The sequence below is a fragment of the Dendrobates tinctorius genome, unplaced genomic scaffold (assembly GCF_039654945.1).
Source record: "Dendrobates tinctorius isolate UK_male_01 unplaced genomic scaffold, ASM3965494v1 ptg000062l, whole genome shotgun sequence".
Taxonomy (NCBI): Eukaryota; Metazoa; Chordata; class Amphibia; order Anura; family Dendrobatidae; genus Dendrobates; species Dendrobates tinctorius.
This window is the reverse complement of record NW_027361730.1, coordinates 18,556,993-18,582,656: the sequence shown is the minus strand read 5'-3', so window position 1 is coordinate 18,582,656 and position 25,664 is coordinate 18,556,993. Positions and strand designations below refer to the sequence as shown.

The window sequence follows — 25,664 nt, the reverse complement described above, 5'->3', positions numbered from 1 at the left end:
ACGGCGCCGCTAAGCCCCGCCCCCTGCCAGCTCCCTGCCCGCCCCATCCGGTCATCGCCGCCTACTATCGTACATGGACGCATGCGATCTGCGCACCCTATCTTTAGCATAGGGTGCGCAGATCGTGCACTAGTAGGATTCTAGCGTGCGCTGCACACTTTTGAATGTGCGCCCGTGTGCGCCGAATGCAGCATGTTGCATTTTGGCGCGCTCGGCGCACCTTCAAAAGTGCGCAGCGCATGCTAAAATCCTACTAGCGCACGGCCAGCGCACGATCTGCGCACCCTATGCTAAAGATAGGGTGCGCAGATCGCATGCGTCCATGTGCAATAGTAGGCGGCGATGACCGGATGGGGCGGGCAGGGAGCCAGCAGGGGGCGGGGCTTAGCGGCGCCGTGTGCTGCATGGAATAAACGCTAGTGTGAAACTAGCCTTATCTGTATCAGTTGGGTAAATGATTTTGGTCCCGCTATTTCCTTCTTTTTCTCTGGATATTTTCATTTTTCTGCATATTATGGTAAGTTTCCTTTTTGATAATTTTTAAATACTTCCTGTGTAATTCTATCCACTTTTTTTTTCCTAATTGAATGTTTCTGAATTTTGCGTGTTTTAAATTTTTTTTCTAATGGAGATTTGTGTATTCAAGGAAAAGGATGTGCGAAAGTGGAAGGAGGAATTACTGGAGCAGAGGCGCAAAATGATGGATGAGAAGCTGCTTCATGCAGAATTCAAGCGGGAAGTTCAGTTACAAGCCATTGTGAAGAAGGCTCAGGAGGAGGAGGCCAAGGTACACTTTTTGGATAGGGTAGTAATGGTGGCGCAAAAGATAACATGATAAACAGCCAAGTGTAGCTTCCACTGACCAAAAATGACAATCTCCACTACATAGGAGGTGTGAATAGTGACTGATGTGCATGTTCACGTGGGGACCCGGTGCCTCTATATCTGACATCAAACAGCAACATTCTGATATTAATATTAACAGAGTATAGACTGAGAAAATACAGAGCAGATCAGTCCTATCCAAAAAGGAGCACTTGTATAACAATTAAAGATATGAAATATTTTCTTGTACGATAAGATACCTTTATTTTTTAGGGGTTTTTTTGTGCATTTCATGCTGTTTAGAGGTTAAGTTTCACTTCTCAGTTTGCTTAAATTTACAGGTAAATGAAATTGCCTTCATCAATACATTAGAAGCTCAAAACAAGCGCCATGATGTCCTAGCTAAGCTAAAGGAGTATGAGCAGAGGCTCAATGAGCTGCAGGAGGAACGGCAGCGTCGACAGGAGGAGAAGCAAGCTCGCGACGAAGCTGTGCAGGTAAAAATGGTCTTAAAAACAGAAAACGCAGATCCTTAGATTATAATTGGCCAGGTCTACTGTGGTTTATTTTTGGCACAAAATTCCTGCCTTTTATGCTTAGGAACGTAAACGAGTGCTAGAAGCTGAACGTCAGGCTCGTGTTGAGGAGCTGTTGATGAAGAGAAAAGAGCAAGAAGCTCGAATAGAGATGCAAAGGCAAGAAAAGGAGCGAGCACGAGAGGATGCAGCCAGGGAAAGAGCCAGGTAAGGTCAACGGAGCTGTGTGTTCTCACCCTAAACATTGCTCTTCATCTTCATTCCCTGGAGAAAGCTTATAAATGATTATTTTATATCTTTAGGTTTTAGTTTACATAAGTAGTAACTTTTGTTTTTATATGGATGCATTTAAATATGCTGCTCATATAATTATTAGTGCAGTAGATTAGTCCAGTGACCTAACTAAATAGGTCTAAACTCTAGAATCCATTGTTATTAAGTATTGTGAAGCATCTCATGTCTATTGGTGTGTCATTAGTACAGACGCACAGACTCTAACTAGCAGTGTCAGACTGGGGTGCCATAGAGTCTACAGCTAGAAATGACTTTAGGAACTGGCACTACAAACAAATATTTTTTCAGCATTATTCCCCTTAGAGCGGAGTGTTGACTGTAAAGTACAGATGGCTCCGGCACATCCAGTGTGCCCACACCATAACTGTGATGTACAGTTACGGTGGTTTGTATTAAAGCGTTTCACAGGTGAAAACATATTTTCTCTTCTACACAACGCCAGGTGAAGAAGGAAAGTGCCACAGTGTTGCCCTGTAGAATAAGCGTACCTACGTTTTGTTCCACCCACAGTAACAATATCCGCAAAAAGGAAATATTTTACATTAGTAATGTTCCCCTTTGTGATCCCCTCACGGTATCAATGGCCACCTCTGTGGCTCCCTTACAATAGTAAAATCTCTCTTTGTGCCCCCATAAAGTAATAATGTTTATCTTTTTTCTTTAAGACAGCAGTAATGCCATTCCCAAACAGTAGTAATGTACACCTTCTGGCCCCATATATTTAATAATAATGTATGAGGCCACAAGGGGTAGGCATTGTAAATGTTCTCATTGTAGCACTATACATGAATAAAGTCCTCCCTTGTGGTCCCATACAGTAGTAATGTTCCCAATTGTCCCCATAGAGTAATCATGCCCCTCATTCTGGCCTCTATACAGAATAATGTCCCCCATTCTGACCCCAATATAGTATTATGTTCCCCATTCTATCCCCAATATAGTAGTAATGTCCCACTATATCGCCCCCACACAATAATAATATCCTTCAATTTGATTCCAATATAGTAATGATGTCCCTCATACAGTATAATGTCCCTCTCTGTGGCCCCCAAAAAAGTATTATGTCCCCTTCTGTGTCTTTTGATCTCTATAGTATAATGTCCCTTTTTGTGACCTCCATACAGTATAACGTTCCCCATTCTGGCACTTTAGTTTATTATGCCCTTCTCTGTGGCCCCTATACACTGCAGTGTTCTCCTCTGTGGTCACCTACAGCATCATTTCCTCCATTCTTTCCCCTTTCAGTATGTTATCCCCCTTTGTGGCCTCCATACAGCATAATGTCCCACTCTGTGGCGCACTTTACTTGGCAATTAAAAAAAATATATATATAAAAATAAAACGTTTATCTCACCTGCCCACATGGCCATGTGAGTACTTCTGTGGCACATGTGATTTAATGAATTGATGTCATTGTGATACATGTGTCGGCCCCTGACGTCACCTGCTGCTGGTCTTTCATAGGCCGGTAGCATGTACAAGTATTGCAGCACATTGAGCTATTTGTTCTCTGCTATTGTTTTCAGCTTGAAATAGAGTTGACACCAGCAGGTTACCCGATGCTTCATGCATGGAAGGCTATACTCCGGCATAGGAGACCAGCAGATCCTCCAGTGGGCCCATCTGAACCCTCAGATTAGTGATATTTGCACTATATCAACTTCCATCAACTTCCATTTAATTGTATTTGTGTGCATCTCATAGGGCGAGTTAGATTAAGGGAAATTATACCCCCTATAAAGTTTCCTGTTGTAAAGGGGACATGACTTCAACATAAGGGGCCAGTGGGTTAATGCTCAATTGGTAGTGACATCAAGGAGGGAGAAGAGGCCCATAAGTGGAGAAACAAGCAGATTTTTCTGATATAAAGATTTTTTATACTTTGTAATATATCTTGATTATATTCTGTTGATTTATGCAAAGTTTCATGAAAGTACATTGTACTTTCAGACAACCTGATAATGTTGTAAGTAGGCAATCTAAATCACTTTACGGCCGCAATTCATCAAAGCGATAACGCCAGATTTCTGGTATAAGATGCTTTGAAAAGTTGCAAAATACAGACAGCCTGCTTTTTAGTTCATGCAGGAAACCATTGGACACTAGCAGGCAGGCAGCCATTGGATGCTAGCACGCAGACAACCATTGGACACTAGCAGGCAGGCAGCCATTGGATGCTAGCAGGCAGACAACCATTGGACACTAGCAGGCAGACAACCATATGACTCTAGCAGGCAGGCAACCATTGGATGCTAGCAGGCAGGCAACCATTGGATGCTAGCAGGCAGGCAACCATTGGATGCTAGCAGGCAGGCAACCATTGGATGCTAGCAGGCAGGCAACCATTGGACACTAGTAGGTAGGCTACCATTGGATGCTAGCAGGCAGGCAGCGAGCCATTGGACACTAGCAGGCAGGCAACCATTGAACACTAGCAGGCAGGCAACCATTGGGCGCTAGCAGGCAGGCAGCGAGCCATTGGACACTAGCAGGCAGGCAACCATTGAACGCTAGCAGGCAGGCAACCATTGGGCGCTAGCAGGCAGGCAACCATTGGACGCTAGCAGGCAGGCAACTATTGGACGCTAGTAGGCAGGCAACCCTTGGGCGCTACCATGCAAGCAACCATTGGACGCTAGCAGGCAGACAACCATTGGACACTAGTAAGTGCAGTGTGCACTGGAAAGTGAGGGAGAGGTAGTTCCAGCTCCTGTAGTACTAACAATGCTGATGAGGAGGACCCAAGCACTCAAAAAAGTGGATGGTAAGGTTACGTACATGAAAATCTCGGCAGCTGCTTGATTTACTACGGTAATATGAACACTAAAAGCAGTTTTAACTTGTGAGGCATGAAAGCCACAAAACCATGCTTTTATATGGGTTTTGTGTTAAAACTAAGCTATAAGTGCTTTCATGTCTCCCTTCCAGTGTACGTCTGCTGACAGTGACGTTGCGCTGTGAAGTGACATTGCATTGAAGTATTGTGTTGAGCTTGTGTAGCTCTGTGGTATCCAGATTACTATTAGGACTCAGGCCTTTAGAGCGATATTTGGATACTGTGCAAAATGTGACGTCTTATAGCAATAAACATAACATTAGATCACTGATTTCAAAGCTCATAAATCATTTTGTAGGCAGAGTGTAGATAATTTATAAATTGGAGAATAATTGTTGAGCTGTTTCTGATGACTGTGATATTGATTTATTACATTAGCAGCATTTGTAGTGGTTTCTCATGTGCACAGTTTAGCTTTATTGTATATTTTTGTTGATAAAGTCAAGATGAAAAGTGCTTCATTGGAGATTTAGGTATAACAGCTATAGATTTATGGATTAATAACTTACCCATCACTCAGTAGACACATGATGCAATCTGTTTGCTCGCAGTGTACTCGCCAGGAAATTTCTGCTGCTAAGGATTTGACCGTTTTCTCTACAAGAAACATGGCTTCTTTTCTTAGAAGAGCACACAATTAGTTCTGCCAAGCCTGCCTTAGCATAAAACAATACATCATATCTATTATGGCACTATGGGAGGTACCTGACCCATGCCAGCCTTTGTATTATAATGTCATGTATCTAAATCATTCATATTGTGAAAATACAAGGTTTTGTGTGATAAAACCTCACCTTTTAATATGATCTAATAGAGCCAGGAACAAAAAAAAATAATAGTGTTTTGGCGTTGCAGTCCTGATGGGATTGCTAAAGGTGAAGTTCAGCTTTATATTGTTGCCTTGTATATGGTTATATGTTTAGGATTTTTATGAATTCCTGTGATTCTTATATAAATCATATCCGATACAGACCCTTGAAAAAATTTTCATGCCTTGTAAATTTTTTCACATTGTGAACAGCAATTTTAAAGTCATGGGGATTTAGGTCTCGACTTTGAGCCAATCAAGTACATGAATATGCTTTGATTTAATCCATTCTATTGTAGCTCTGGCAGTACGTTTTCCTCCAGGATTGCCCTATATTTAGTTCCCCCATCTTCCCATCAACTCTCGCCAGCTGTTCTGTCCATGCTGAAAAAGCATCGCCACAGCATGATACTGCCTCCACCATGTTTGCTGATGGGGATAGTGTTTTCAGGGTGATGTGCAGTGTTAGATTTCCGCCACACATTGCGTTTTGCATTTGGCTTAAAAAGTTCTCCTTTGGTCTCGTTTGATCAGAGCAAATTCTTCCACTTGTTAACTGTGTCCCTTACATGGCTTTTTGCAAACTGCAAATGGTACTTTTTGTGGCATGCTTTCAAAAATGTCTTTCTTCTTACCACACTTCCATAAAATCCAGAATTGTAGAGCATACGACAAGTAGTTGTCCTGTGGATCTCTGCAGCTCCTCCAGAGTTACCATAGGCCTCTTTTCTGCTCTTCTAATTCGTGCTCTCCTTGCTTGGGATGTCCGTTTAGGTGGACGGCCATGTCCTGGTTGATTTGTAGTTGTGCCAAACTCCTATTTTTGGCTGATAATTTAAACAGTGATCCCTGAAATGTTCAGAGGTTCAGCTGTTCTTTTTTTTCTTTTTTTTAAACCTAACCCTGCTTTACTCTTCTCGGCTTTATCCCTGACCTGTCTGGTGTGTTCCTTGGTTTTCATGATGCTGTTTGATCCCTAATGTTCTCAAACAAACCTCTGAGGCCTTCACAGAACAGCTGTAGTTATACTGACAATAAATTGCACACAGGTAGATTCAATTTACCAATTATGTGATTTCTGGAGGCAACTCAGGATTTAAAGGGGTATCAGACTACAGGGGGACTGAATACAAATGCACGTCACAATTTTCAGATTTGTATTTTTAAAATGGAAAACCCTGCATCATTTCCTTTACACTTCACAAATACTTGCTATTTAGTGTTGGTATATCACATAAAATCCCAATAAAATACACTGAAGTTTGTGAGTGTAACGTCCAAAAATGTGGAAAAGTTCTCGGATTATGGAGACTTTTAAAGACACTGTATGTTTTTTTGCAAGAAAATATCACTTCCAGCAGAAAGACACTCTAGTCTAGTTCTTTACAGTAAGTTTTATTCTCTAGCTGTTATATTTATTGTCTCATTGTAGCAACTTTCATAAAGTCCATATAGATATCTTGGCAGTATGGCGCCTAAGTAATTAGCATTACTGCTTTGTGGTCTGTTCACATCACGCTTTTTGTTCGTGCACGAAGAAAGCTCCTGAAATACTTTGTGCCTAGAGCTCCATTAGTCAAGACAGAAATTAAAACTTTATAAATATTTTATAAACATTGAAGGGAGTCTGTCACTGCACAAAATACTATGTAGGGAAGTAAGCGCTATAAAGATACTTGGGGCTCTCGTGCTGGACATGCGGAAGCTATGGGGGCTCATGCTGGACATGGGGAGGCATATGGGGATCTCATGCTGGACATTGAGAGGCTATGGGGCTCTCATGCTGAACATGGGAAGGCTGTGGGGCCTCGTTCTGGACGAGAGGAAGCTATGAGGTTCTCATGCTGGACATGGGAGTATATGGGGTTTCATGCTGGACATGGGAAGAAATGGGGATCTCATGCTGGACATGCGGAGGCTATGGGGCTCTTTTGCTGGACATGCAGAGGCTATGGGGCTCTTTTGCTGGACATGGGAAGGCTATTGGTCTCTCATGCTGGACATGGGGAGGCTTATGTGTTTCTCATGCTGGAAATGGGGAGGCTTACAGGTGATCTCATGCTTGACATAGGGAGGCTATGGTGCTCTCATGCTGGACGAGAGGAGGCTATGGGATTCTCATGCTGCACATGGAGAGGATATGGGGCTATGGGCCTCTCATGCTGGACATGGTAGTATTTGTGGGTCTCATGCTGGATATTGGAGTATATGGGGGCCTCATGCTGGACGAAAGGAGGCATTGGGATTCTCATGCTGCACATGGAGAGGATATGGGGTTATGGGCCTCTCATGCTGGACATGGTAGTATTTGTGGGTCTCATGCTGGATATTGGAGTATATGGGGGCCTCATGCTGGACGAAAGGAGGCATTGGGGTTCTCATGCTGGACATGGAGAGACTGGGGGTCTCATGCTGGACATGTGGAGGCTATAGGGCTCTCATGCTGGGCATGGGGAGGCTTATGGGGGTCTCATGCTGGACATGGGGAGGCTTACGGGGCTCTCATGCTGGACATGTGGAGGCTATAGGGCTCTCATGCTGGGCATGGGGAGGCTTATGGGGGTCTCATGCTGGACATGGGGAGGCTTACGGGGCTCTCATGCTGAATATGGGGAGGCTATGGGGCTCTCATGCTGGACATGTGAAGGCTATGGGGCTCTCATTCTGGACATTGAGAGGCTTACGGGGCTCTCATGCTTTACATGGGAGGCTGTGTGTGCTTACACGATATTTAGAAGGGGCTGTGTGCAGGCTCAAATGGTATATAGGAGGATGTCAGCATACTTGCCGTAATTCTGCTCAATATTAAGTGATACAATTAATATTAAAAGAAAGTAATTATAATGTGTTAATATTGAGCAGAATTAATTTCAGCTTATTGGTTCGGCCCTCCACAACATTCACAGTCTCTCATGTGGCCCCTCGAGAAAATTAATTGCCCACCCCTGGTTTATGAAGTTGATGTCAGCTTTGTAATGTCAGCAGTTCATCAAGCCCAGTGGTTAGTAATGGAGAGGCGTCTATCAGAGACCCCATTTCTAACCCAGTAAGTTAAATTAAAAAAAAAAAACCACATTTTATTTTTTGAAAATACCTCCCCATACATCGTTCACCGATTTTTGATGATCCCATGTAGTCCCCTGAATGCGAAGTCGTCCAAAAATGGGAACCTGAAAGACATAAAAAGAGAGAGGTAAAGAAATAAAAAACATAAACACTCCCTCATTCACCAATTTAATTTTATAAAAATCCCCGCAGCTCTGACAGTAATCCATCGAGATCCCACGACGGTCCAGCAATTCTATACAGCAACCTATGGAGCGTCGGTCTGAAAATGACGCTTCGTAGGTTACTCTCGGCCATGTCTCACACGCAATGACTACTGAGTTACTGACTTCAGTGTGCGCGGTCCGTGTGCACGTTGTTTTGTGTCATCAGTGCTTTGGATCAGTGTGTGGTCCATGTGCACGTTGTTATGATGAGTGTGTCATCAGTGTGTTGGATCAGTGTGTGGTCCATGTGCACGTTGTTATGATGAGTGTGTCATCAGTGTGTTGGATCAGTGTGTGGTCCATGTGCACGTGGTTGTGATCAGTGTGTCATCAGTGTGTGGTCCGTGTGAACGTTGTTATGATCAGTGTGTTGGATCAGTGTGTGGTCCGTGTGCACGTTTTATGATCAGTGTTTCATCAGTGTGTTGAATCAGTGTGCGAAGTCTGTGTGCATGTTGCTCTGATCAGTGTGTTGGATCAGTGTGTGGTCCATGTGCACGTTGGTATGATCAGTGTGTCATCAGTGTGTGGTCCGTGTGCACGCTTTTATGATCAGTGTATCATCCGTGTGTTGGATCAGTGTTTGGTCCATGTGCACGCTTTTATGATCAGTGTGTCATCATTGTGTTGGATCAGTGTGTGGTCCGTGTGCACACTTTCATGATCAGTGTGTCATCCATGTGTTGGATCAGTGTTTGGTCCGTGTGCACGCTTTTATGATCAGTGTGTCATCCGTGTGTTGGATCAGTGTGTGGTCCATGTGCACACTTTCATGATCAGTGGGTCATCATTGTGTTGGATCAGGGTGTGGTCCATGTGCACGCTTTTATGATCAGTGTGTCATCATTGTGTTGGATCAGTGTGTGGTCCGTGTGCACGCTTTTATGATCAGTGTGTCATCTGTGTGTTGGATCAGTGTTTGGTCCATGTGCACGCTTTTATGATCAGTGTGTCATCTGTGTGTTGGATCAGTGTTTGGTCCATGTGCACACTTTTATGATCAGTGTGTCATCTGTGTGTTGGATCAGTGTTTGGTCCATGTGCACGCTTTTATGATCAGTGTGTCATCTGTGTGTTGGATCAGTGTTTGGTCCCTGTGCACGCTTTTATGATCAGTGTGTCATCTGTGTGTTGGATCAGTGTGTGGTCCGTGTGCACGCTTTTATGATCAGTGTGTCATCTGTGTGTTGGATCAGTGTTTGGTCCATGTGCACGCTTTTATGATCAGTGTGTCCATCTGTGTGTTGGATCAGTGTTTGGTCCGTGTGCAGTGCACACTTTCATGATCAGTGTGTCATCTGTGTGTTGGATCAGTGTTTGGTCCATGTGCACGCTTTTATGATCAGTGTGTCATCTGTGTGTTGGATCAGTGTTTGGTCCATGTGCACGCTTTTATGATCAGTGTGTCATCTGTGTGTTGGATCAGTGTTTGGTCCGTGTGCGCACTTTCATGATCAGTGTGTCATCTGTGTGTTGGATCAGTGTTTGGTCCATGTGCACGCTTTTATGATCAGTGTGTCATCTGTGTGTTGGATCAGTGTGTGGTCCGTGTGCACGCTTTTATGATCAGTGTGTCATCTGTGTGATGGATCAGTGTTTGGTCCGCGTGCACACTTTTATGATCAGTGGGTCATCATTGTGTTGGATCAGTGTGTGGTCCGTGTGCACGCTTTTATGATCAGTGTGTCATCTGTGTGTTGGATCAGTGTGTGGTCCGTGTGCACGCTTTTATGATCAGTGTGTCATCTGTGTGTTGGATCAGTGTTTGGTCCGTGTGCACGCTTTTATGTTCAGTGTGTCATCTGTGTGTTGGATCAGTGTTTGGTCCATGTGCACGCTTTTATGATCAGTGTGTCATCTGTGTGTTGGATCAGTGTGTGGTCCGTGTGCACGCTTTTATGATCAGTGTGTCATCTGTGTGTTGGATCAGTGTTTGGTCCGTGTGCACGCTTTTATGATCAGTGTGTCATCTGTGTGTTGGATCAGTGTGTGGTCCGTGTGCACGCTTTTATGATCAGTGTGTCATCCGTGTGTTGGATCAGTGTGTGTTCCGTGTGCACACTTTTATGATCAGTGTGTCCATCTGTGTGTTGGATCAGTGTTTGGTCCGTGTGCAGTGCACACTTTCATGATCAGTGTGTCATCTGTGTGTTGGATCAGTGTTTGGTCCATGTGCACGCTTTTATGATCAGTGTGTCATCTGTGTGTTGGATCAGTGTTTGGTCCATGTGCACGCTTTTATGATCAGTGTGTCATCTGTGTGTTGGATCAGTGTTTGGTCCGTGTGCGCACTTTCATGATCAGTGTGTCATCTGTGTGTTGGATCAGTGTTTGGTCCATGTGCACGCTTTTATGATCAGTGTGTCATCTGTGTGATGGATCAGTGTTTGGTCCGCGTGCACACTTTTATGATCAGTGGGTCATCATTGTGTTGGATCAGTGTGTGGTCCGTGTGCACGCTTTTATGATCAGTGTGTCATCTGTGTGTTGGATCAGTGTGTGGTCCGTGTGCACGCTTTTATGATCAGTGTGTCATCTGTGTGTTGGATCAGTGTTTGGTCCATGTGCACGCTTTTATGTTCAGTGTGTCATCTGTGTGTTGGATCAGTGTTTGGTCCATGTGCACGCTTTTATGATCAGTGTGTCATCTGTGTGTTGGATCAGTGTGTGGTCCGTGTGCACGCTTTTATGATCAGTGTGTCATCTGTGTGTTGGATCAGTGTTTGGTCCGTGTGCACGCTTTTATGATCAGTGTGTCATCTGTGTGTTGGATCAGTGTGTGGTCCGTGTGCACGCTTTTATGATCAGTGTGTCATCCGTGTGTTGGATCAGTGTGTGTTCCGTGTGCACACTTTCATGATCAGTGTGTTGGATCAGTGTGCGGTCCGTGTGCACGCTTTCATGATCAGTGTGTCATCCGTGTGTTGGATCAGTGTGCGGAGTCTGTGTGCACGTTGTTATGATCAGTGTGTTGGGATCAGTGAGCGGTCCGTGTGCACGTTGTTATGATCAGTGTGTTGGGATCAGTGTGCGGTCCGTGTGCACGTTGTTATGATCTGTGTGCGGTCCGTGTGCATGTTGTTATGATCACTGTGTTGGATCAGTGTGCGGTCCATGTGCACGTTGTTATGATCAGTGTGTTGGATCAGTGTGCGGAGTCCGTGTGCACGTTGCTATGATCAGTGTGCGGAGTCCGTGTGCACATTGTTGTGATCAGTGTGTGGTCCATGTGCACAGAAGTGGTGAGTTCTCCATCAATGAAAGTCTTCAAACTGAGGCTGGACAGACATCTGACTGGGATGATTTAGCGAATCCTGCTTTGAGCAGGGGGTTGGACCAGATGGCCCAGGAGGTCCCTTCCAACTCTAAGATTCTATCAGTGTTTTTCACAGATTAATTAATAAATTACAAAGCTTCTATCCACTGCAGTGTTAAAGGCACATGGATGATACATGGATGCCGTGCATGTGCTGTAGGACCCATAGACTTGCATTGGCACTTTTCATCTGTAATTCCAGAGAAAAACTAGGAAACGCTACAGGAGAGAAATTCACCAATAGGGTCTGATCCGGTGGATATTAAGAATTCTTGATTAGTTTGCGCTCACCTGATCTTTCGCAATATTAAAACATATAGACACATTCGAGTTGAAAGCTGCAGCGGATCCACAGGTCAAACCGATGACCGAATTATAGTATTAAAACAGGAGGATTTGTGGTTATCATCCGGGCTGCATTGCAAATAACGGTCCAGACGTGTAGAAGATGAAGAATGGTGTTTTATTCTCTCATCGCGTTTCGAAGTCTACAGGACGTCTTCATCAGGAGATTCTAGAATCCTACAATATCACCTCATACCGTTTAAATAGATTCCACATTCAAAACTGGCGCCAAAGGGAATCACATTTTCTGCCTATTATTTTGCAGCATTGATTTTTTCCTGGCATGGCCCTGACTGCCTCCAGTATTAGGTGTCGGATAGTGCCCGCTCATTGGGGGGGCTTTGCCGAGTATTAGGCCAGTTTCTTGTATATGGAAGTCTCGGATTCATAGTCTACTTCTTTAGTGCTGATACACATATTGTATTGTCATTTACTTTTCTGTACATGGAATCCTACACAGCTTTTTAGCGGCTTCTTTTTATGATTCTCCCAAATTTTATAGAACAGTTTTATGCTTGTTATCCGGAAATAAAGATAGGATCCAGAGGAATTACTATTTGTCTTATTTGCATATATGGAAATGGCAACATATGGCACACAAAAGATACTCCTTCATCTTCCTCTATAAAAACCGTTCCAGGACTTGTGTTTCGGAAGGGAGTGGAGGGGGTTAGCATCTTTTCTGTTTTTGTATGTGATTTATTAGGGGAAATGTTCCACATATTTGTAATTATTTATTTGGAAAAATGGTTAATAAAAAGAATCTGATTTTTAAAATAAATAATAAAAATAGGATCAGTCTGCACACATTCCTTTTTCCCAATACTTTTTTAGTAAAGAATAATAGTCTTGAGATACGCATTGACTATCTCCCCTATAGGGGCTTACATATTTCTAGGCGGTCACGTTTGGAACTAGGAGCAGGCAGCAAACTGCACATACGAGGGTGTGAGAATGAATGAAATGATGGAAATGACAGCCTGAAACTTACAACTACTTCTCATCTTTCTTTTCCCACTCAAGTTGACCATTGGCTTATGTAAAAATCATGTCGTTTTTTTTTTATAGTCAGAGATGAATCTGTGTTGTGACTCCATTGCCTTATATCAATTCATATAGGATTTTTGGGTTACTCTTAGTAACTATACAAATAAGATCATATAATAATAAATAATACCCCATTCCCTTGTCTGTGTAGGGACCGTGTACATATACAGGCAGTTAGTACACATTGCACCATACTCGATGTCCCAGCGAGGCATTTTGTTCCATCCCTATGATCCTGGAGAGCCATTATGTCTCATATCTAATACTGTTTTGCCATTCAGCGTAATTACTGACATGACCCATCTTTAAAACATCATAACTCCTATTGAAAGCTCATAATTCATTGACCAGAAGGCAAATCCAATCTTTGCTCCTCATCACGTCCTGTCCCGTCCTTTGCTGCATCACCTTTTATTCAGTCCTGTCGTCTTACGTCCATAAATCACTTATCAGTGTCATATCTTAATTAAAGGGACAGGGAAGAACGGTTGGCCGCTCTGACCGCAGCGCAGCAAGAGGCTATGGAGGAGCTACAAAAGAAGATCCAGCTCAAGGTCGGTAATCCGAATCCAAGGACCTGCTAGAGCCATGATGATAGCCCGTGAGGCGGGTTAGTTGGAATTAAATTAAGCTACCTATGTTTTCGATTTAGTCAGAAATTAAGGCCTGGGGTGCTTTTCTTTTTTTTTTGTATATCTTGTGGCAGGATGGACCATTCAAAGCATTCCCTTACCAAATTTCGGAGCCTAAAAAGCTAGATATTGGGAACAGATAAGCTGCGTGTAGCCCACCAAGTTTGTGAAGGGAGGACAGGACATGTCATTTAGTCTATTGGAGTAAACCACCCCAGAGACGTGAAGCTTTGAGTCAGCACCCGCCCCAAATGATTCCCATGCCTCAGGCCAGTCTCTCCCTCTCTAGATGTTATCTGTGTGTGTCTGTGCGCAGAGCGCTCTCCAGCAGACTCCTGTGTTACTGCTTCACCGCATCCTGGCTTTCGACTCAATTAGCATTGTTAGGCTGCAGATTAGCGCATGACCTCTCTAATATCCTCACTCCTGTGAGCCACAAGCCCTCTTTATGCCATCAGAAGAGCATTCTGGATGTGATTAGCGGCATCGGGATGGTATGGAGGCCTGTGGAGGCAGTCTGTCTGTTGGGAAACTCATTCCTACTGCTCCTGGGTTTTCTGGCCGAGCACGCAGAACTCTGATATCTCACTGCTCTGCTGGAAGATAGTGATATCGTTTTATGTACAATGCTTATCATCTACTGATGATTTCCATTGTATCTAGGTTATTACAAGGGATTGGGGTTTTTAACTAGAAATCCTAATTGAAAAATGTGTCATCACCTGGTGTACGCTCATGTAGTTGCTGTAAACAGCTGTATGATCCAATTATTAAAGGGTTGTCTCATGGTCATCAAACATCAAAGGAGTTTTCAAACAACCCCAACCAAACTCGTTGACTCACCCTCCCTGGGTCCAACACTGAGTCTCTGCTGCTGCTCCTGGGTGTCTGTTATATGGCATGTCAGCAGCTAATCAATGAGTTGCTCATGCTCAGGCAGAATCGATCAGCTCAGTTATTGGCCACAGCACTGCACACAATAACAGACAAGTGCTCAGCGATGGACTGGGGAAGGTGAGAAATCACAGTAAAAAACAAACACAACTTTCTGAAATCTGAAAATCCCTTAGTGTTTGTAAAACTATCAACGTTATGTACTTTCTATTAAAAATCCCCTCTTGTCTCAAGAATAGAGGGACTTTTGATTCTATAGTTTACTGCCCATTGCCAAGGTTACCAGCCACCTAGAGCTGGTGGCTTCCTAGGCAAAGAGCGCAGGCTTACAACCTCTGCTCTGAAGCTAGCAAGATGGATGAATCCAGCCAGTCTCCGTTCCCCTTCATTTCTTCCAAACTGAAGAGGCAAAGCTGCCTTTACTGGCGGCAGGAGAGACCGCTCGGTTCATACCAGTGGCGTGAGCATGCTGCCGGTCTGAGCTGTCACTCTTCGGGAGTGCACTGGGAGTAGGAAACCTGGCGACAGAGGAGCGGTGCACTCCTGAAGACAGATGAGCAAAACACATGGAATTGAATGGGAAAAATATAGGCTAACTTTTGAATCTGCTACAAAAAAGCCTTGCCATACGGAAGCAATCTACATTGTCATTCAACTCAAGTAATGTAAATAATATATAATAAATCGTGAAAGCAAAATATGTAAGAACAAGGGAGAAGGAAAATCAACTGAATCTGACGTATGACGCAACTGTGTCAGTAATCCTGTTGAAGGCAGCCTGTCTCTGGTGTGAATTGGCTGCTAGGAGGACACTTAAGGGCATGTCACACTAAGAGATATCGCTAGCAATATCGCTATAACTAGTGACGTTCTAGCGATATTGCTAGCGATATCGCTGTGTCTGATACTTACCTACGACCGGCTCCCCCGCTGGTTATCGCTGATCGCGCGAGAACGTTCAGGACTGTTTCTCGTCGTCAGCTTCCTGCTGTGAGGACGAGCGACGCGTGGAGCCAGGCGGGAGGACGCAGGATCGCCTGGTGTGACAGGTAAGTAGCGATCCCCGTCCCCAGCGATGTCGCTAGTGAGATCTGCCTGTGTGGCAGCTCACTAGCGACCACTTAGCGATGTACCAGCGATCCTGACCGTGTCATATCGCTGGTCGGGATCGCTGGTACATCGCTAAGTGTGACAGTACCTTTACCTGGGAGCTGGTTTCCACACTCAGATTCCTGAGCACACAGCCTGATTGTACAGATGATGACATTGGTCCCAGATGATTGTTTAGATCCACAGATGATTAGCGAGGCCTCGTCCTCTTCCGTTTATTCATCAGTCATTGCGATTGGCAGACAGATCTGTAAGCACGATCAATAGTTTGGGGCAGATGTGATAGATTTCCGTCAGATTAATTCCCTATTTACACCCAAGTTGACACATTACAGTGGTCAGACCCTGTCTACCATGTGGGGGCCTCCCAACTGTTCCCCAACACCTGATGTTCTCCCAGGAGGTAGACTGCCAGCGGAGGTGATTGATAAATGCTCTTCTAGTGATGAGCGAGTGTGCTCGTTACTCGAGTTATCCGAGCATGCTCGAGTCTCTACCAAGTATTGCCGGTGCTCGAATGTGATGCTCAGATCCCTGCCCCGCATGTTTCATGGCTGTAATACAGCCAATAAGCATGGCTACAGTTTAACCGTGTATGGCAGGTAATCCCTGCATCTTTCTTTAAGCCACACAACATGCGGGCCAGGGATCCGAGCACCGGCAACACTTTGAGACTTGAGCATGCTCGGATAACTCGATTAATGAGCACGCTCACTCATCACTACTCTCTTCATTTAAAAAAGATAAATGTTGGTCCAAACATTTGTGTATGCCGGGAGACCGGAAAGATACTTTATCTGTCAGCTGACTGCCATCAAAGGTGTTTGAGTAACGTAAATTAGATTAAATGCACGCAGATCTCTGATCAGACTGTTCTTATAGATTGTCTCTGGTTTGTCCATTTAGACCAATTCTCATCCAATGATCATCCTAGAATACCTTCCGGATATCTTTCAGATGCCGTTTACACAGGACAATCATTGAGATTGGCAGACAGATTTCTAAGAGCTTCCGAACAGTTTTCTACTAAATGATATTGATCTCAATCAAATCCGTTCACTACTCACACCAATGTAGATGATTATTGGTCTCATTGGAAAGGAATTGGTCAGCTATCTGTATGAGTAAATGGAGTCCTTGAATATTGGCAGCTTTCCTCCCATAATGAATGCAGAAGAGCGATCTAACAAGTCACTTAGCGCTTATTTAAAGGCCTTTATACATGAGCCGTTGCAGACTACATAGGAGTGATCAGTCCGATTAAGATTGTATTTGGTCGGCAGCACTCCCCCAGTTTACACACAGATGTATCATTGATAGTGATTACATTTTTAGGCCGCATAAAAAACTGAGCCTTTTCCCGTCCGTCGCCTGATTGCTGCCATGTATCCAGAGCAGTGTTTGTAATTGAGCGCTCTTATGAATCAGTTATCTCTCGGTGTAATAGCGCCTTTATTGGCTCTCTAATGGCAAACAATAAATCACAAGTGTAAGCTAGGATAACTGAAAGATTGTGAAAATGTATAAGGATCTACCGTATGCAAATTTGGCCTTTTAAAGATCTATATAAACGACTTGGCCCCCATAAAAATCATCCTAGTAGCATACATTTTTGTGGTGTAGGAAGAAATGAAGTCTAGCACTCCCAATTCCAAGCTATAAAAACTTGCACGAAGTAAAACAGCAATCCCCAGCATTCCACACAAAAAAAGACCCTTCTACATACTATACGCATTCCACACTGACCTGAGACACTTAGTGAAAGTTGCAAACATTAGGCTAGTTTCACACTAGCGTTTTTTTGCACTGCGCCTCGTGCACATACCAGACGCATGCAAAAAACGCATCATGCGTTTTGCATGCGATTGCTGTTTTTTTGCACATGCGATTTAACGAGTTTGTCACCATGGTAACTGAAAAAATGCATGCGATTTTAAACGCATGCGTGCGCATGTCCTAGCGCACGCGTGCATTCCCATAGACTGTAATGCTGTTTTTTTGAGCATTCCGTGCGCCAACGTGCGCATGCGTTTTTTTGAGACCGGTCGGACGGACCAAAAATGCAACAGGTTGCGTCCGGGGCGCCTAGGCGCACACTACAAAAAACCGCATGCTCACGAAAACGCATACGAACGTGTGCATGCGCTAGACCATGCGCACCCATGTTAAATATAGGGGAGCCATGCGCATCCGCACGATAGCGCACAAGGCGCAGCGCTAAAAAGCGCAAGTGTGAAACCAGCCTTAGAACATTAGTATATTCAGCATCAAGAATACAAACAATACAGAGACATACCAAAGTAAGGAATAAACAGCTATATGGATAGAATTTCTACAATGATGATTGATGATAGACCAGATCATACCTGTGATTTAAACATGTAGGGGAAGAAGTATTCATTGAAACTGTCCAAAAGGCTCCATGGATGAATAACAGCTGCTTTCTGTCTCCACCTCTGCTAGGCAAGTTAACCCTCTTAGTGCCAAAGAAACCAATGTAGGCGCGGGTACGCTCTGATCTCCAGCTCCGATATCCAGCTCTGAGTGTAGTGAGCCGCAGCCACAGATTGGCCGGAGCTGAAGATCAGAGCTGCACCTGACGATCTGATCGCCGGCTCCTGCCATCACGCATTACACCCACGTTAAACGAAGAGCCGGAGATCAAAGCATGCCCACACCCACACTGAGGGCTCGCCCACACCCACACTGAGGGTTCGCCCACACCTCACACTGAGGGCTCGCCCACACCTCACACTGAGGGCTCGCCCACACCTCACACTGAGGGTTCGCCCACACCTCACACTGAGGGCTCGCCCACACCCCACACTGAGGGCTCGCCCACACCCCACACTGAGGGCTCGCCCACACCCCACACTGAGGGCTCGCCCACACCCCACACTGAGGGCTCGCCCACACCCCACACTGAGGGCTCGCCCACACCCCACACTGAGGGCTCGCCCACACCCCACACTGAGGGCTCGCCCACACCCCACACTGAGGGCTCTCCCACACTGAGGGCTCGCCCACACTGAGAGCTCGCCCACACCTCTCACTGAGGGCTCGCCCACACCTCACACTGAGGGCTCGCCCACACCTCACACTGAGGGCTCGCCCACACCTCACACTGAGGGCTCGCCCACACCTCACACTGAGGGTTCGCCCACACCTCACACTGAGGGCTCGCCCACACCCCACACTGAGGGCTCGCCCACACCCCACACTGAGGGCTCGCCCACACTGAGAGCTCGCCCACACCTCTCACTGAGGGCTCGCCCACACCTCACACTGAGAGCTCGCCCACACCTCACACTGAGGGCTCGCCCACACCTCACACTGAGGGCTCGCCCACACCTCACACTGAGGGCTCGCCCACACCTCACACTGAGGGTTCGCCCACACCCCACACTGAGGGCTCGCCCACACCCCACACTGAGGGCTCGCCCACACCCCACACTGAGGGCTTGCCCACACCCCACACTGAGGGCTCGCCCACACCCCACACTGAGGGCTCGCCCACACCCCACACTGAGGGCTCGCCCACACCCCACACTGAGGGCTCGCCCACACCCCACACTGAGGGCTCGCCCACACCCCACACTGGTGGCTCGCCCACACACCACACTGAGGGCTCGCCCACACCCCACACTGAGGGCTCGCCCACACTGAGGGCTCGCCCACACCTCACACTGAGGGCTCGCCCACACCTCACACTGAGGGCTCGCCCACACCTCACACTGAGGGCTCGCCCACACCTCACACTGAGGGCTCGCCCACACCTCACACTGAGGGCTCGCCCACACCCCACACTGAGGGCTCGCCCACACCCCACACTGAGGGCACGCCCACACCCCACACTGAGGGCTTGCCCACACTGAGGGCTCGCCCACACCCCACACTGAGGGATCACCCACACTGAGGGCTCGCCCACACCCCACACTGAGGGCTCGCCCACACCTCACACTGAGGGCTCGCCCACACCCACACTAAGGGCTCACCCACACTTACGCTGTGAACACGCTACTGGGCTCCTCCAGTGTCAGTCCTGTAGAGTTTGATTTTAGGGAGCGCTCTGAGAAAGCGAGCACTGTCAACCAAGCTCAGAAGCAGAAAGAGATGTGCAAATCAGAGGGTGTAACTGTGCATCAAGACATTGGCCGTGCTAAGTGTGCACCAAAGTGCCTTCATTTGCAAATCAATAAAAAATTTTTTTTGCAACTATGCCACTAAAAGGTACTTTTTGGTATACCGTAAATTATATTAGGACTTAGACCCCTATATAGATGTTTACTTACCTGAATTTGCACTTTGGTGATGACATACTCCCTTTAAAATCATATACATGTAGATATACTAGGTTTATCGTCCCTAAAACACTGATAAATATGGAAGATGTATCATAGGGCTAGCCATTCTCTTTGTATGTCCGTAGTTGTGGAGGGTATTGTATTTTTGGAATCCTTTCTTACCATAATGATAAAAAATATTGTGACTTGGAAAAGTTTTGCTGTTGGTGAAGGCCACCGGGGGGGTCTGGTTTTTTAGAAATGAGTTACCGCTTTAATTCAGTGGTTGGAGATGGCAGAAGAAGTGTTGTATGATTGGCTCACACAGCTGGTAATGGTCTCCAATACATTTACTGGGTATGTGATGACTTGTTGATTGGTGAGTGTCTGACCGCTGATCTGTAGAACGGGGCACTCCCTTTAGAATGGAGCAGGAGTGCACACGCTCGACCGCTAATCTCTTCATTCCTTATAGGGCTGCTGAGTGCTGCATCGGCATTTTCTGGCAGCCCCATAGAGAATAAATGAAATAGTGTTAGGTCACCTATCCTGTGGATAGCTGATAACTTTTTTTCCACCGGACAACCCTTTAATTCTGTAATATTGTGTCATAAGCTCATAGTCCGACAACCCTTATTTGTGTTAAATTCAGCATGATGAGGGGGTCCGGAGACACCTGGAACAGATTGAACAGCGCAAAGAAAAAGCCGCCGAGTTGAGCAGTGGAAGACATGCGAACACTGACTATGCCCCGAAGCTCACCCCGTTCGAGCGGAAGAAGCAGTGCACTCTCTGTGGAATATTGGTAAGTCTTATCTGGCTCTCACTGTTTCTTGGAACGCTCTGTACCCAGTATTTCTGATAACCGGGTACCTTCTTCCTTTTTTGCTTTGATATATTACCATAAAGACATAATTTTCCCACTCTACTGCAGATTTTATTGCAGCTTTTGAGACAAAGCCAAACATAATCCCGAAAGAAATAGGAAATTAGATGGAAGGACTTCATTTGGCTTTAAAAATTGCAGTAGCATTTTTTTTTACAAAATCTTCTGTATGTGAAACCCCTTAAACCGCTCTTATTTTCCTTTTTCCTATATTTACTTCAGGGCAATATTAAACTTTCTCCTTCGCCTCATTGGGGGACACAGATACTGTGGGGTGTATGCTTCTGCCGCTAGGAGGCTGACACTAAGTGAAAAAAAGAGAGGTTAGCTCCTCCTCTGCCGTATACACCCTCGCCCCTATTGCGGGCGGAAATCAGTTTTTTGCTTAGTGTCCATGGAGGCACACGTCTGTTTTTTCTCCAGTCTTTTTTCGTCTTTTTCCATGAAGATGTGACAGGGGCAACGGATCCTATTGAAAGGGTCCGATTTCCCCAAACCAACAACGGGCGAGCACTTGAGAGTGTCGCCTCCACGTATCCTCTCCCGTGACGTCCTTAGCCCTGACCACCCCTAGGTATTGAAACCATGGGCTGTACAGAGGCACAAGACTAGTCCGTGCGGCCCCCACTGCTCCACCAATGCTTAGACTGCGGTGCTGCAAGGTGGCGGACGGTCCCTCTCCTCACCCCCTGAAGGGGTTAGATGGAGCTAGGGTGCCTGCACCATCCTATTTTATCAAGACCCCCTCACATACCTGCGCTCAGGCTGAAGAGGATCATCAGTGAGGAGAGGGTCTGGGAGGGCTCCTGCGAAGATCTCAGGGCTGGAGCCCCCAGCCGGCGGAGGCCACCCGCCATGCAGGGAAAACGAGGTGCTACCTCCTCCCCACATCCCCAGCAGCGGACAGATACAGCATGTCCGAAAAGGCAAAGACGCACACGTTCTTTTACGCTGCATGCATCTCTTGTCGGGCTGCGTTTCCGCGGGCGCAGAGCAAGCGATTATGCGAAACCTGCGAATCCGAACGTACCCAGGAGCCCTCCCCTGCGACCGTGACCAATGTGTCAAATCCCCCAGAGTGGGCCCGATCACTGTCACAGTCCTTGGCGTCGCTTACGAGAGCAATAGAGTCCCTTCAAGCCCCAGATAGGGGCAGGGACAATGGCTCGCCGGCCTTAGAGGGAACTTCCACCTCACAAAAGCCTCCGGCCTGCAGGGGCCGCTCTCACTCCAGGCAGACCCGGAGGAAACGAATCCACACGGTGTCGCCCAGTCTATCAGGTGCCTTGGCATCCGTAAGTTCTGCTTTTCGCTCCCCATCACCAGTGGTTGATAGCGAGCAGACCTCAGATTGCGACTCAGACGAGCCCCTTGACCTGGACACTCCAGGGTCACGTGAAACAGTGGACAGCCTCATAGAAGCCGTCAATCAGACCCTGGGGATTGAGGATGATCCCGCAGCGGCTACGGGGCATAAAGTGGCATTTAAGCGAGTGAAGCGCCCGCACAGAGTTTTTTCCTCTCACCCAGAGTTTGAGGACATAGTGCAGCGGCACAGAGAACGTCCAGACAGGCGTTTCTCGGGTCAAAAGGCACTCGAAACAAGGTATCCGTTTGCTCCGGACCTCCGTAAAAGATGGATGGAATCCCCGATGGTGGATCCTCCGGTTTCGCGCCTAGCCACTAAGACCCTGCTATCCGTCCCTAGTGGTTCCTCGATTAAGGATCCCACGGATCGCCTTATAGAGAGCTTAGGCTAATTTCACACTTGCTTTTTTTTGCAGCGCGTTTTTCCCGCAAAAAAAGCATTGAAAAAACGCATACAAAAGCATACAACTGCTGCGTTTTTTTCAAGCATTTTTTGAGCATGCATGAAAAAAAACGCAGCGTTTTTATGCGTTTGTATGCGTTTTTAGTGCGTTTTTACCGCGTTTGCGGTTTTTTCCAACATTAGGTGGCCCCTCACACTAACCCAAACCATGACTTTACTAACCCTAACCCTGACCCTAACCCTGACCCTAAACCCTAGCTAACCCTAACCCTTAACCAAACCATACTAACCCTTACCCTTAACCAAACCATACTAACCCTAAACCCTAGATAACCCTAACCCTAGCCCTAAACCCCCTTAACTAACCCTAACTCTAACCCAAACCCCTAAATTCCATTGTCCAACTAATGGTAAAAAAAAAAACGCATGCCCAAAAAAACGCATACATAAGCATGCCAATGCGCACATATGCGCACCCATAGACTTATAATGGGTGTCTTGCTGTAAAAAAACGCATTGCGTGCGCATGCGTTTTTTTGAGGCATGTCGGACGCCCAAAAAATGCAACAGGATGCATTTTGTGCGCCCGAGCGCATACCGCAAAAAAACGCATGCGCGGAAAAACGCATACAAACGCATGTGTATGCGCACATAAGCGCATCCCATGCAAAGTATAGGGAAAAAAAGCATGCGTTTTTTAGCGCTAAAATCCCGCGAAAAAAAACGCAAGTGTGAAACCAGCCTTAGGCTAGTTTCACACTAGCGCTTTTTGCCAGCAGCGCACGCCGCCGCTAAGCCCCGTCCCCTGCCCGCCCCCTCCGGTCATCTCCGCCTAGTATCGCACACGGCTGCATGCGACCTGCACACCCTATCTTTAGTATAGGGTGCGCAGACCGTGCGCTAGTAGAATTTAGCTTGCGCTGCGCCCTTTTGACGGCGCTCCGAGCGTGCCGAAATGCAACATGGCGCATTCACATCCAGCTGAAGTATTTGCTGTCATCAGCAGGCCCCTACCCGCGGTAGTTACCCCCTTGCTGGTTGCCATAATCCATGTTTTGCTATAAAGCACATCTTTGAGTGCTCTTAGTAGCTGCTTAGACAGGATAGCTACGCTAATTATGTACAGAGAAAATAATCTACACTCATAAAAGTAGATGAGAAAAATATTTACCGTATATGTTTCAGTGGTTTTATTTTTTTTCTTAAATATAGGTTATACATTGACAAATTCCCATGAACATTCCGCATTTATATAAATGGGTGTATAATGGACTCCATCATTCTGATGGCTTGTTATATTAATGTTGTCTTCACTTCTTTTGCCAGATTTCTTCTGAGGTTTATCTCTTCAGTCATATTAAAGGAAAGAAACATCAGTTAACTGTGCGAGAAAACAGCAGCATCCAGGGTCGGGAATTATCAGATGAAGAAGTGGTAAGTAGGAAACTTAGCCTGTCACTGCATACATGTCAATTTGTAAGGGTGAAACCAAGATAAAGTACATTATGCAAGACATTGCAGTGATTGCAATTGTGTTTCATTGAAAACACAACTGTAAAGGGAATTTGTCACCAGTGTTTTTCTATGCCATCTGAGAGCAGAATGATATAGGGGAAGAGACCCTGATTCCAGCGATGTGTCACTTACCGGGCTACATTTTGTCATTTTGATCCATCGCTGGAATCAGGGTGCTTTACAATATGCTACTCTCAGACTAGGTGACAGATTCTCTAACTTTTTCTTGACCAATGGTGTTTTGGGCCTCTGTGCACCGAGCAAGGATTCAACTTATGGAATGCTTCATTGTATAGGTAAATGTTTATGAGCAGGGCTGTGGAGTCGGAGTCGTGGAGTCGGAGTCGGTGCTCATTTTGGTGGAGTCGGAGTTGGAGTCGGTATAAAATGGACCTATTCCGACTCCTAAAATATATAATAAATTGGGTACAGTAATTCAATGCAGGATGTGCTGAATATTTTTTCATAGGAGTTTGGGAAAGTTATGAAATGTCCTATAAATGGCTGTTCTATTCCTGATCTAAGGCTACATTCACACACAGCGTTTTTCCTGTGTTTTTTGAGGATACGTTTTACAGCTGCAAAAGCAGATCAGGTTTTTAAAAAACTGCATCACCTGAAAGGTTTTTGAGCTCATAGATAATGTTTTCAATAGCAAAAGCAGATTAGAAATCTGCTCTATCTATCCATTTATCCATATCTGTCTATCCATATCGTATCTGTACCAAAAAGAATGAAAACCGGGTAGTACACCAATATATATTCTGTTCTATCTAAATATCTTGATTATTGGATCATAAAAATGATTAAATGTCTGAGGTTCACATTGTACTACAATAAATTTTTCACTTAAATATAAGCAATATGTGTGGGAGTCGGAGTCGGAGTTGGAGTCGGAGTTGGAGTCGGAGTTGGAGTCGGAGTTGGAGTCGGAGTTGGAGTCGGAGTTGGAGTCGGAGTTGGAGTCGGAGTTGGAGTCGGAGTCGGTATAAGGGAAATTGAGGAGTCGGAGTCGCAGGTTTGGCTTACCGACTCCACAGCCCTGTTTATGAGTGAGGGCACAATATCAGATAGGGCAGGAGTAGAATCGGCAAACATTGGTGGCAAGGGATGGTTAAAGGGAATTTGTCACCAGGTTTACTCCTCCCAATCTGAGGGCAGAATAAAATAACTACAGAAACTATGATTCCAGTGTGTGTGTGGGGGGAGTGTTACTTACTGGTCTCCTCTATGTTTTAGCTGCTGCAAATCTGCTAGACCTCTAAATGATGAGCCCACACCATTTTTGACAGCT

General features: G+C 45.8%; 1 protein-coding gene across 2 annotated transcripts in view; it reads left to right on the top strand.

The window, feature by feature from the left end:
- SCAPER (S-phase cyclin A associated protein in the ER) overlaps positions 1–25,664 on the top strand; it is a 404,857-nt gene that overhangs the window by 169,808 nt on the left and 209,385 nt on the right. For both annotated transcript variants that reach the window (XM_073579348.1, XM_073579347.1), the window contains exons 14-19: positions 647–787; positions 1,167–1,322; positions 1,426–1,568; positions 13,752–13,833; positions 20,851–21,003; positions 24,182–24,289. In XM_073579348.1, the coding sequence (XP_073435449.1) occupies positions 647–787; positions 1,167–1,322; positions 1,426–1,568; positions 13,752–13,833; positions 20,851–21,003; positions 24,182–24,289 (783 nt within the window). The remainder of the gene's footprint in view (positions 1–646; positions 788–1,166; positions 1,323–1,425; positions 1,569–13,751; positions 13,834–20,850; positions 21,004–24,181; positions 24,290–25,664) is intronic.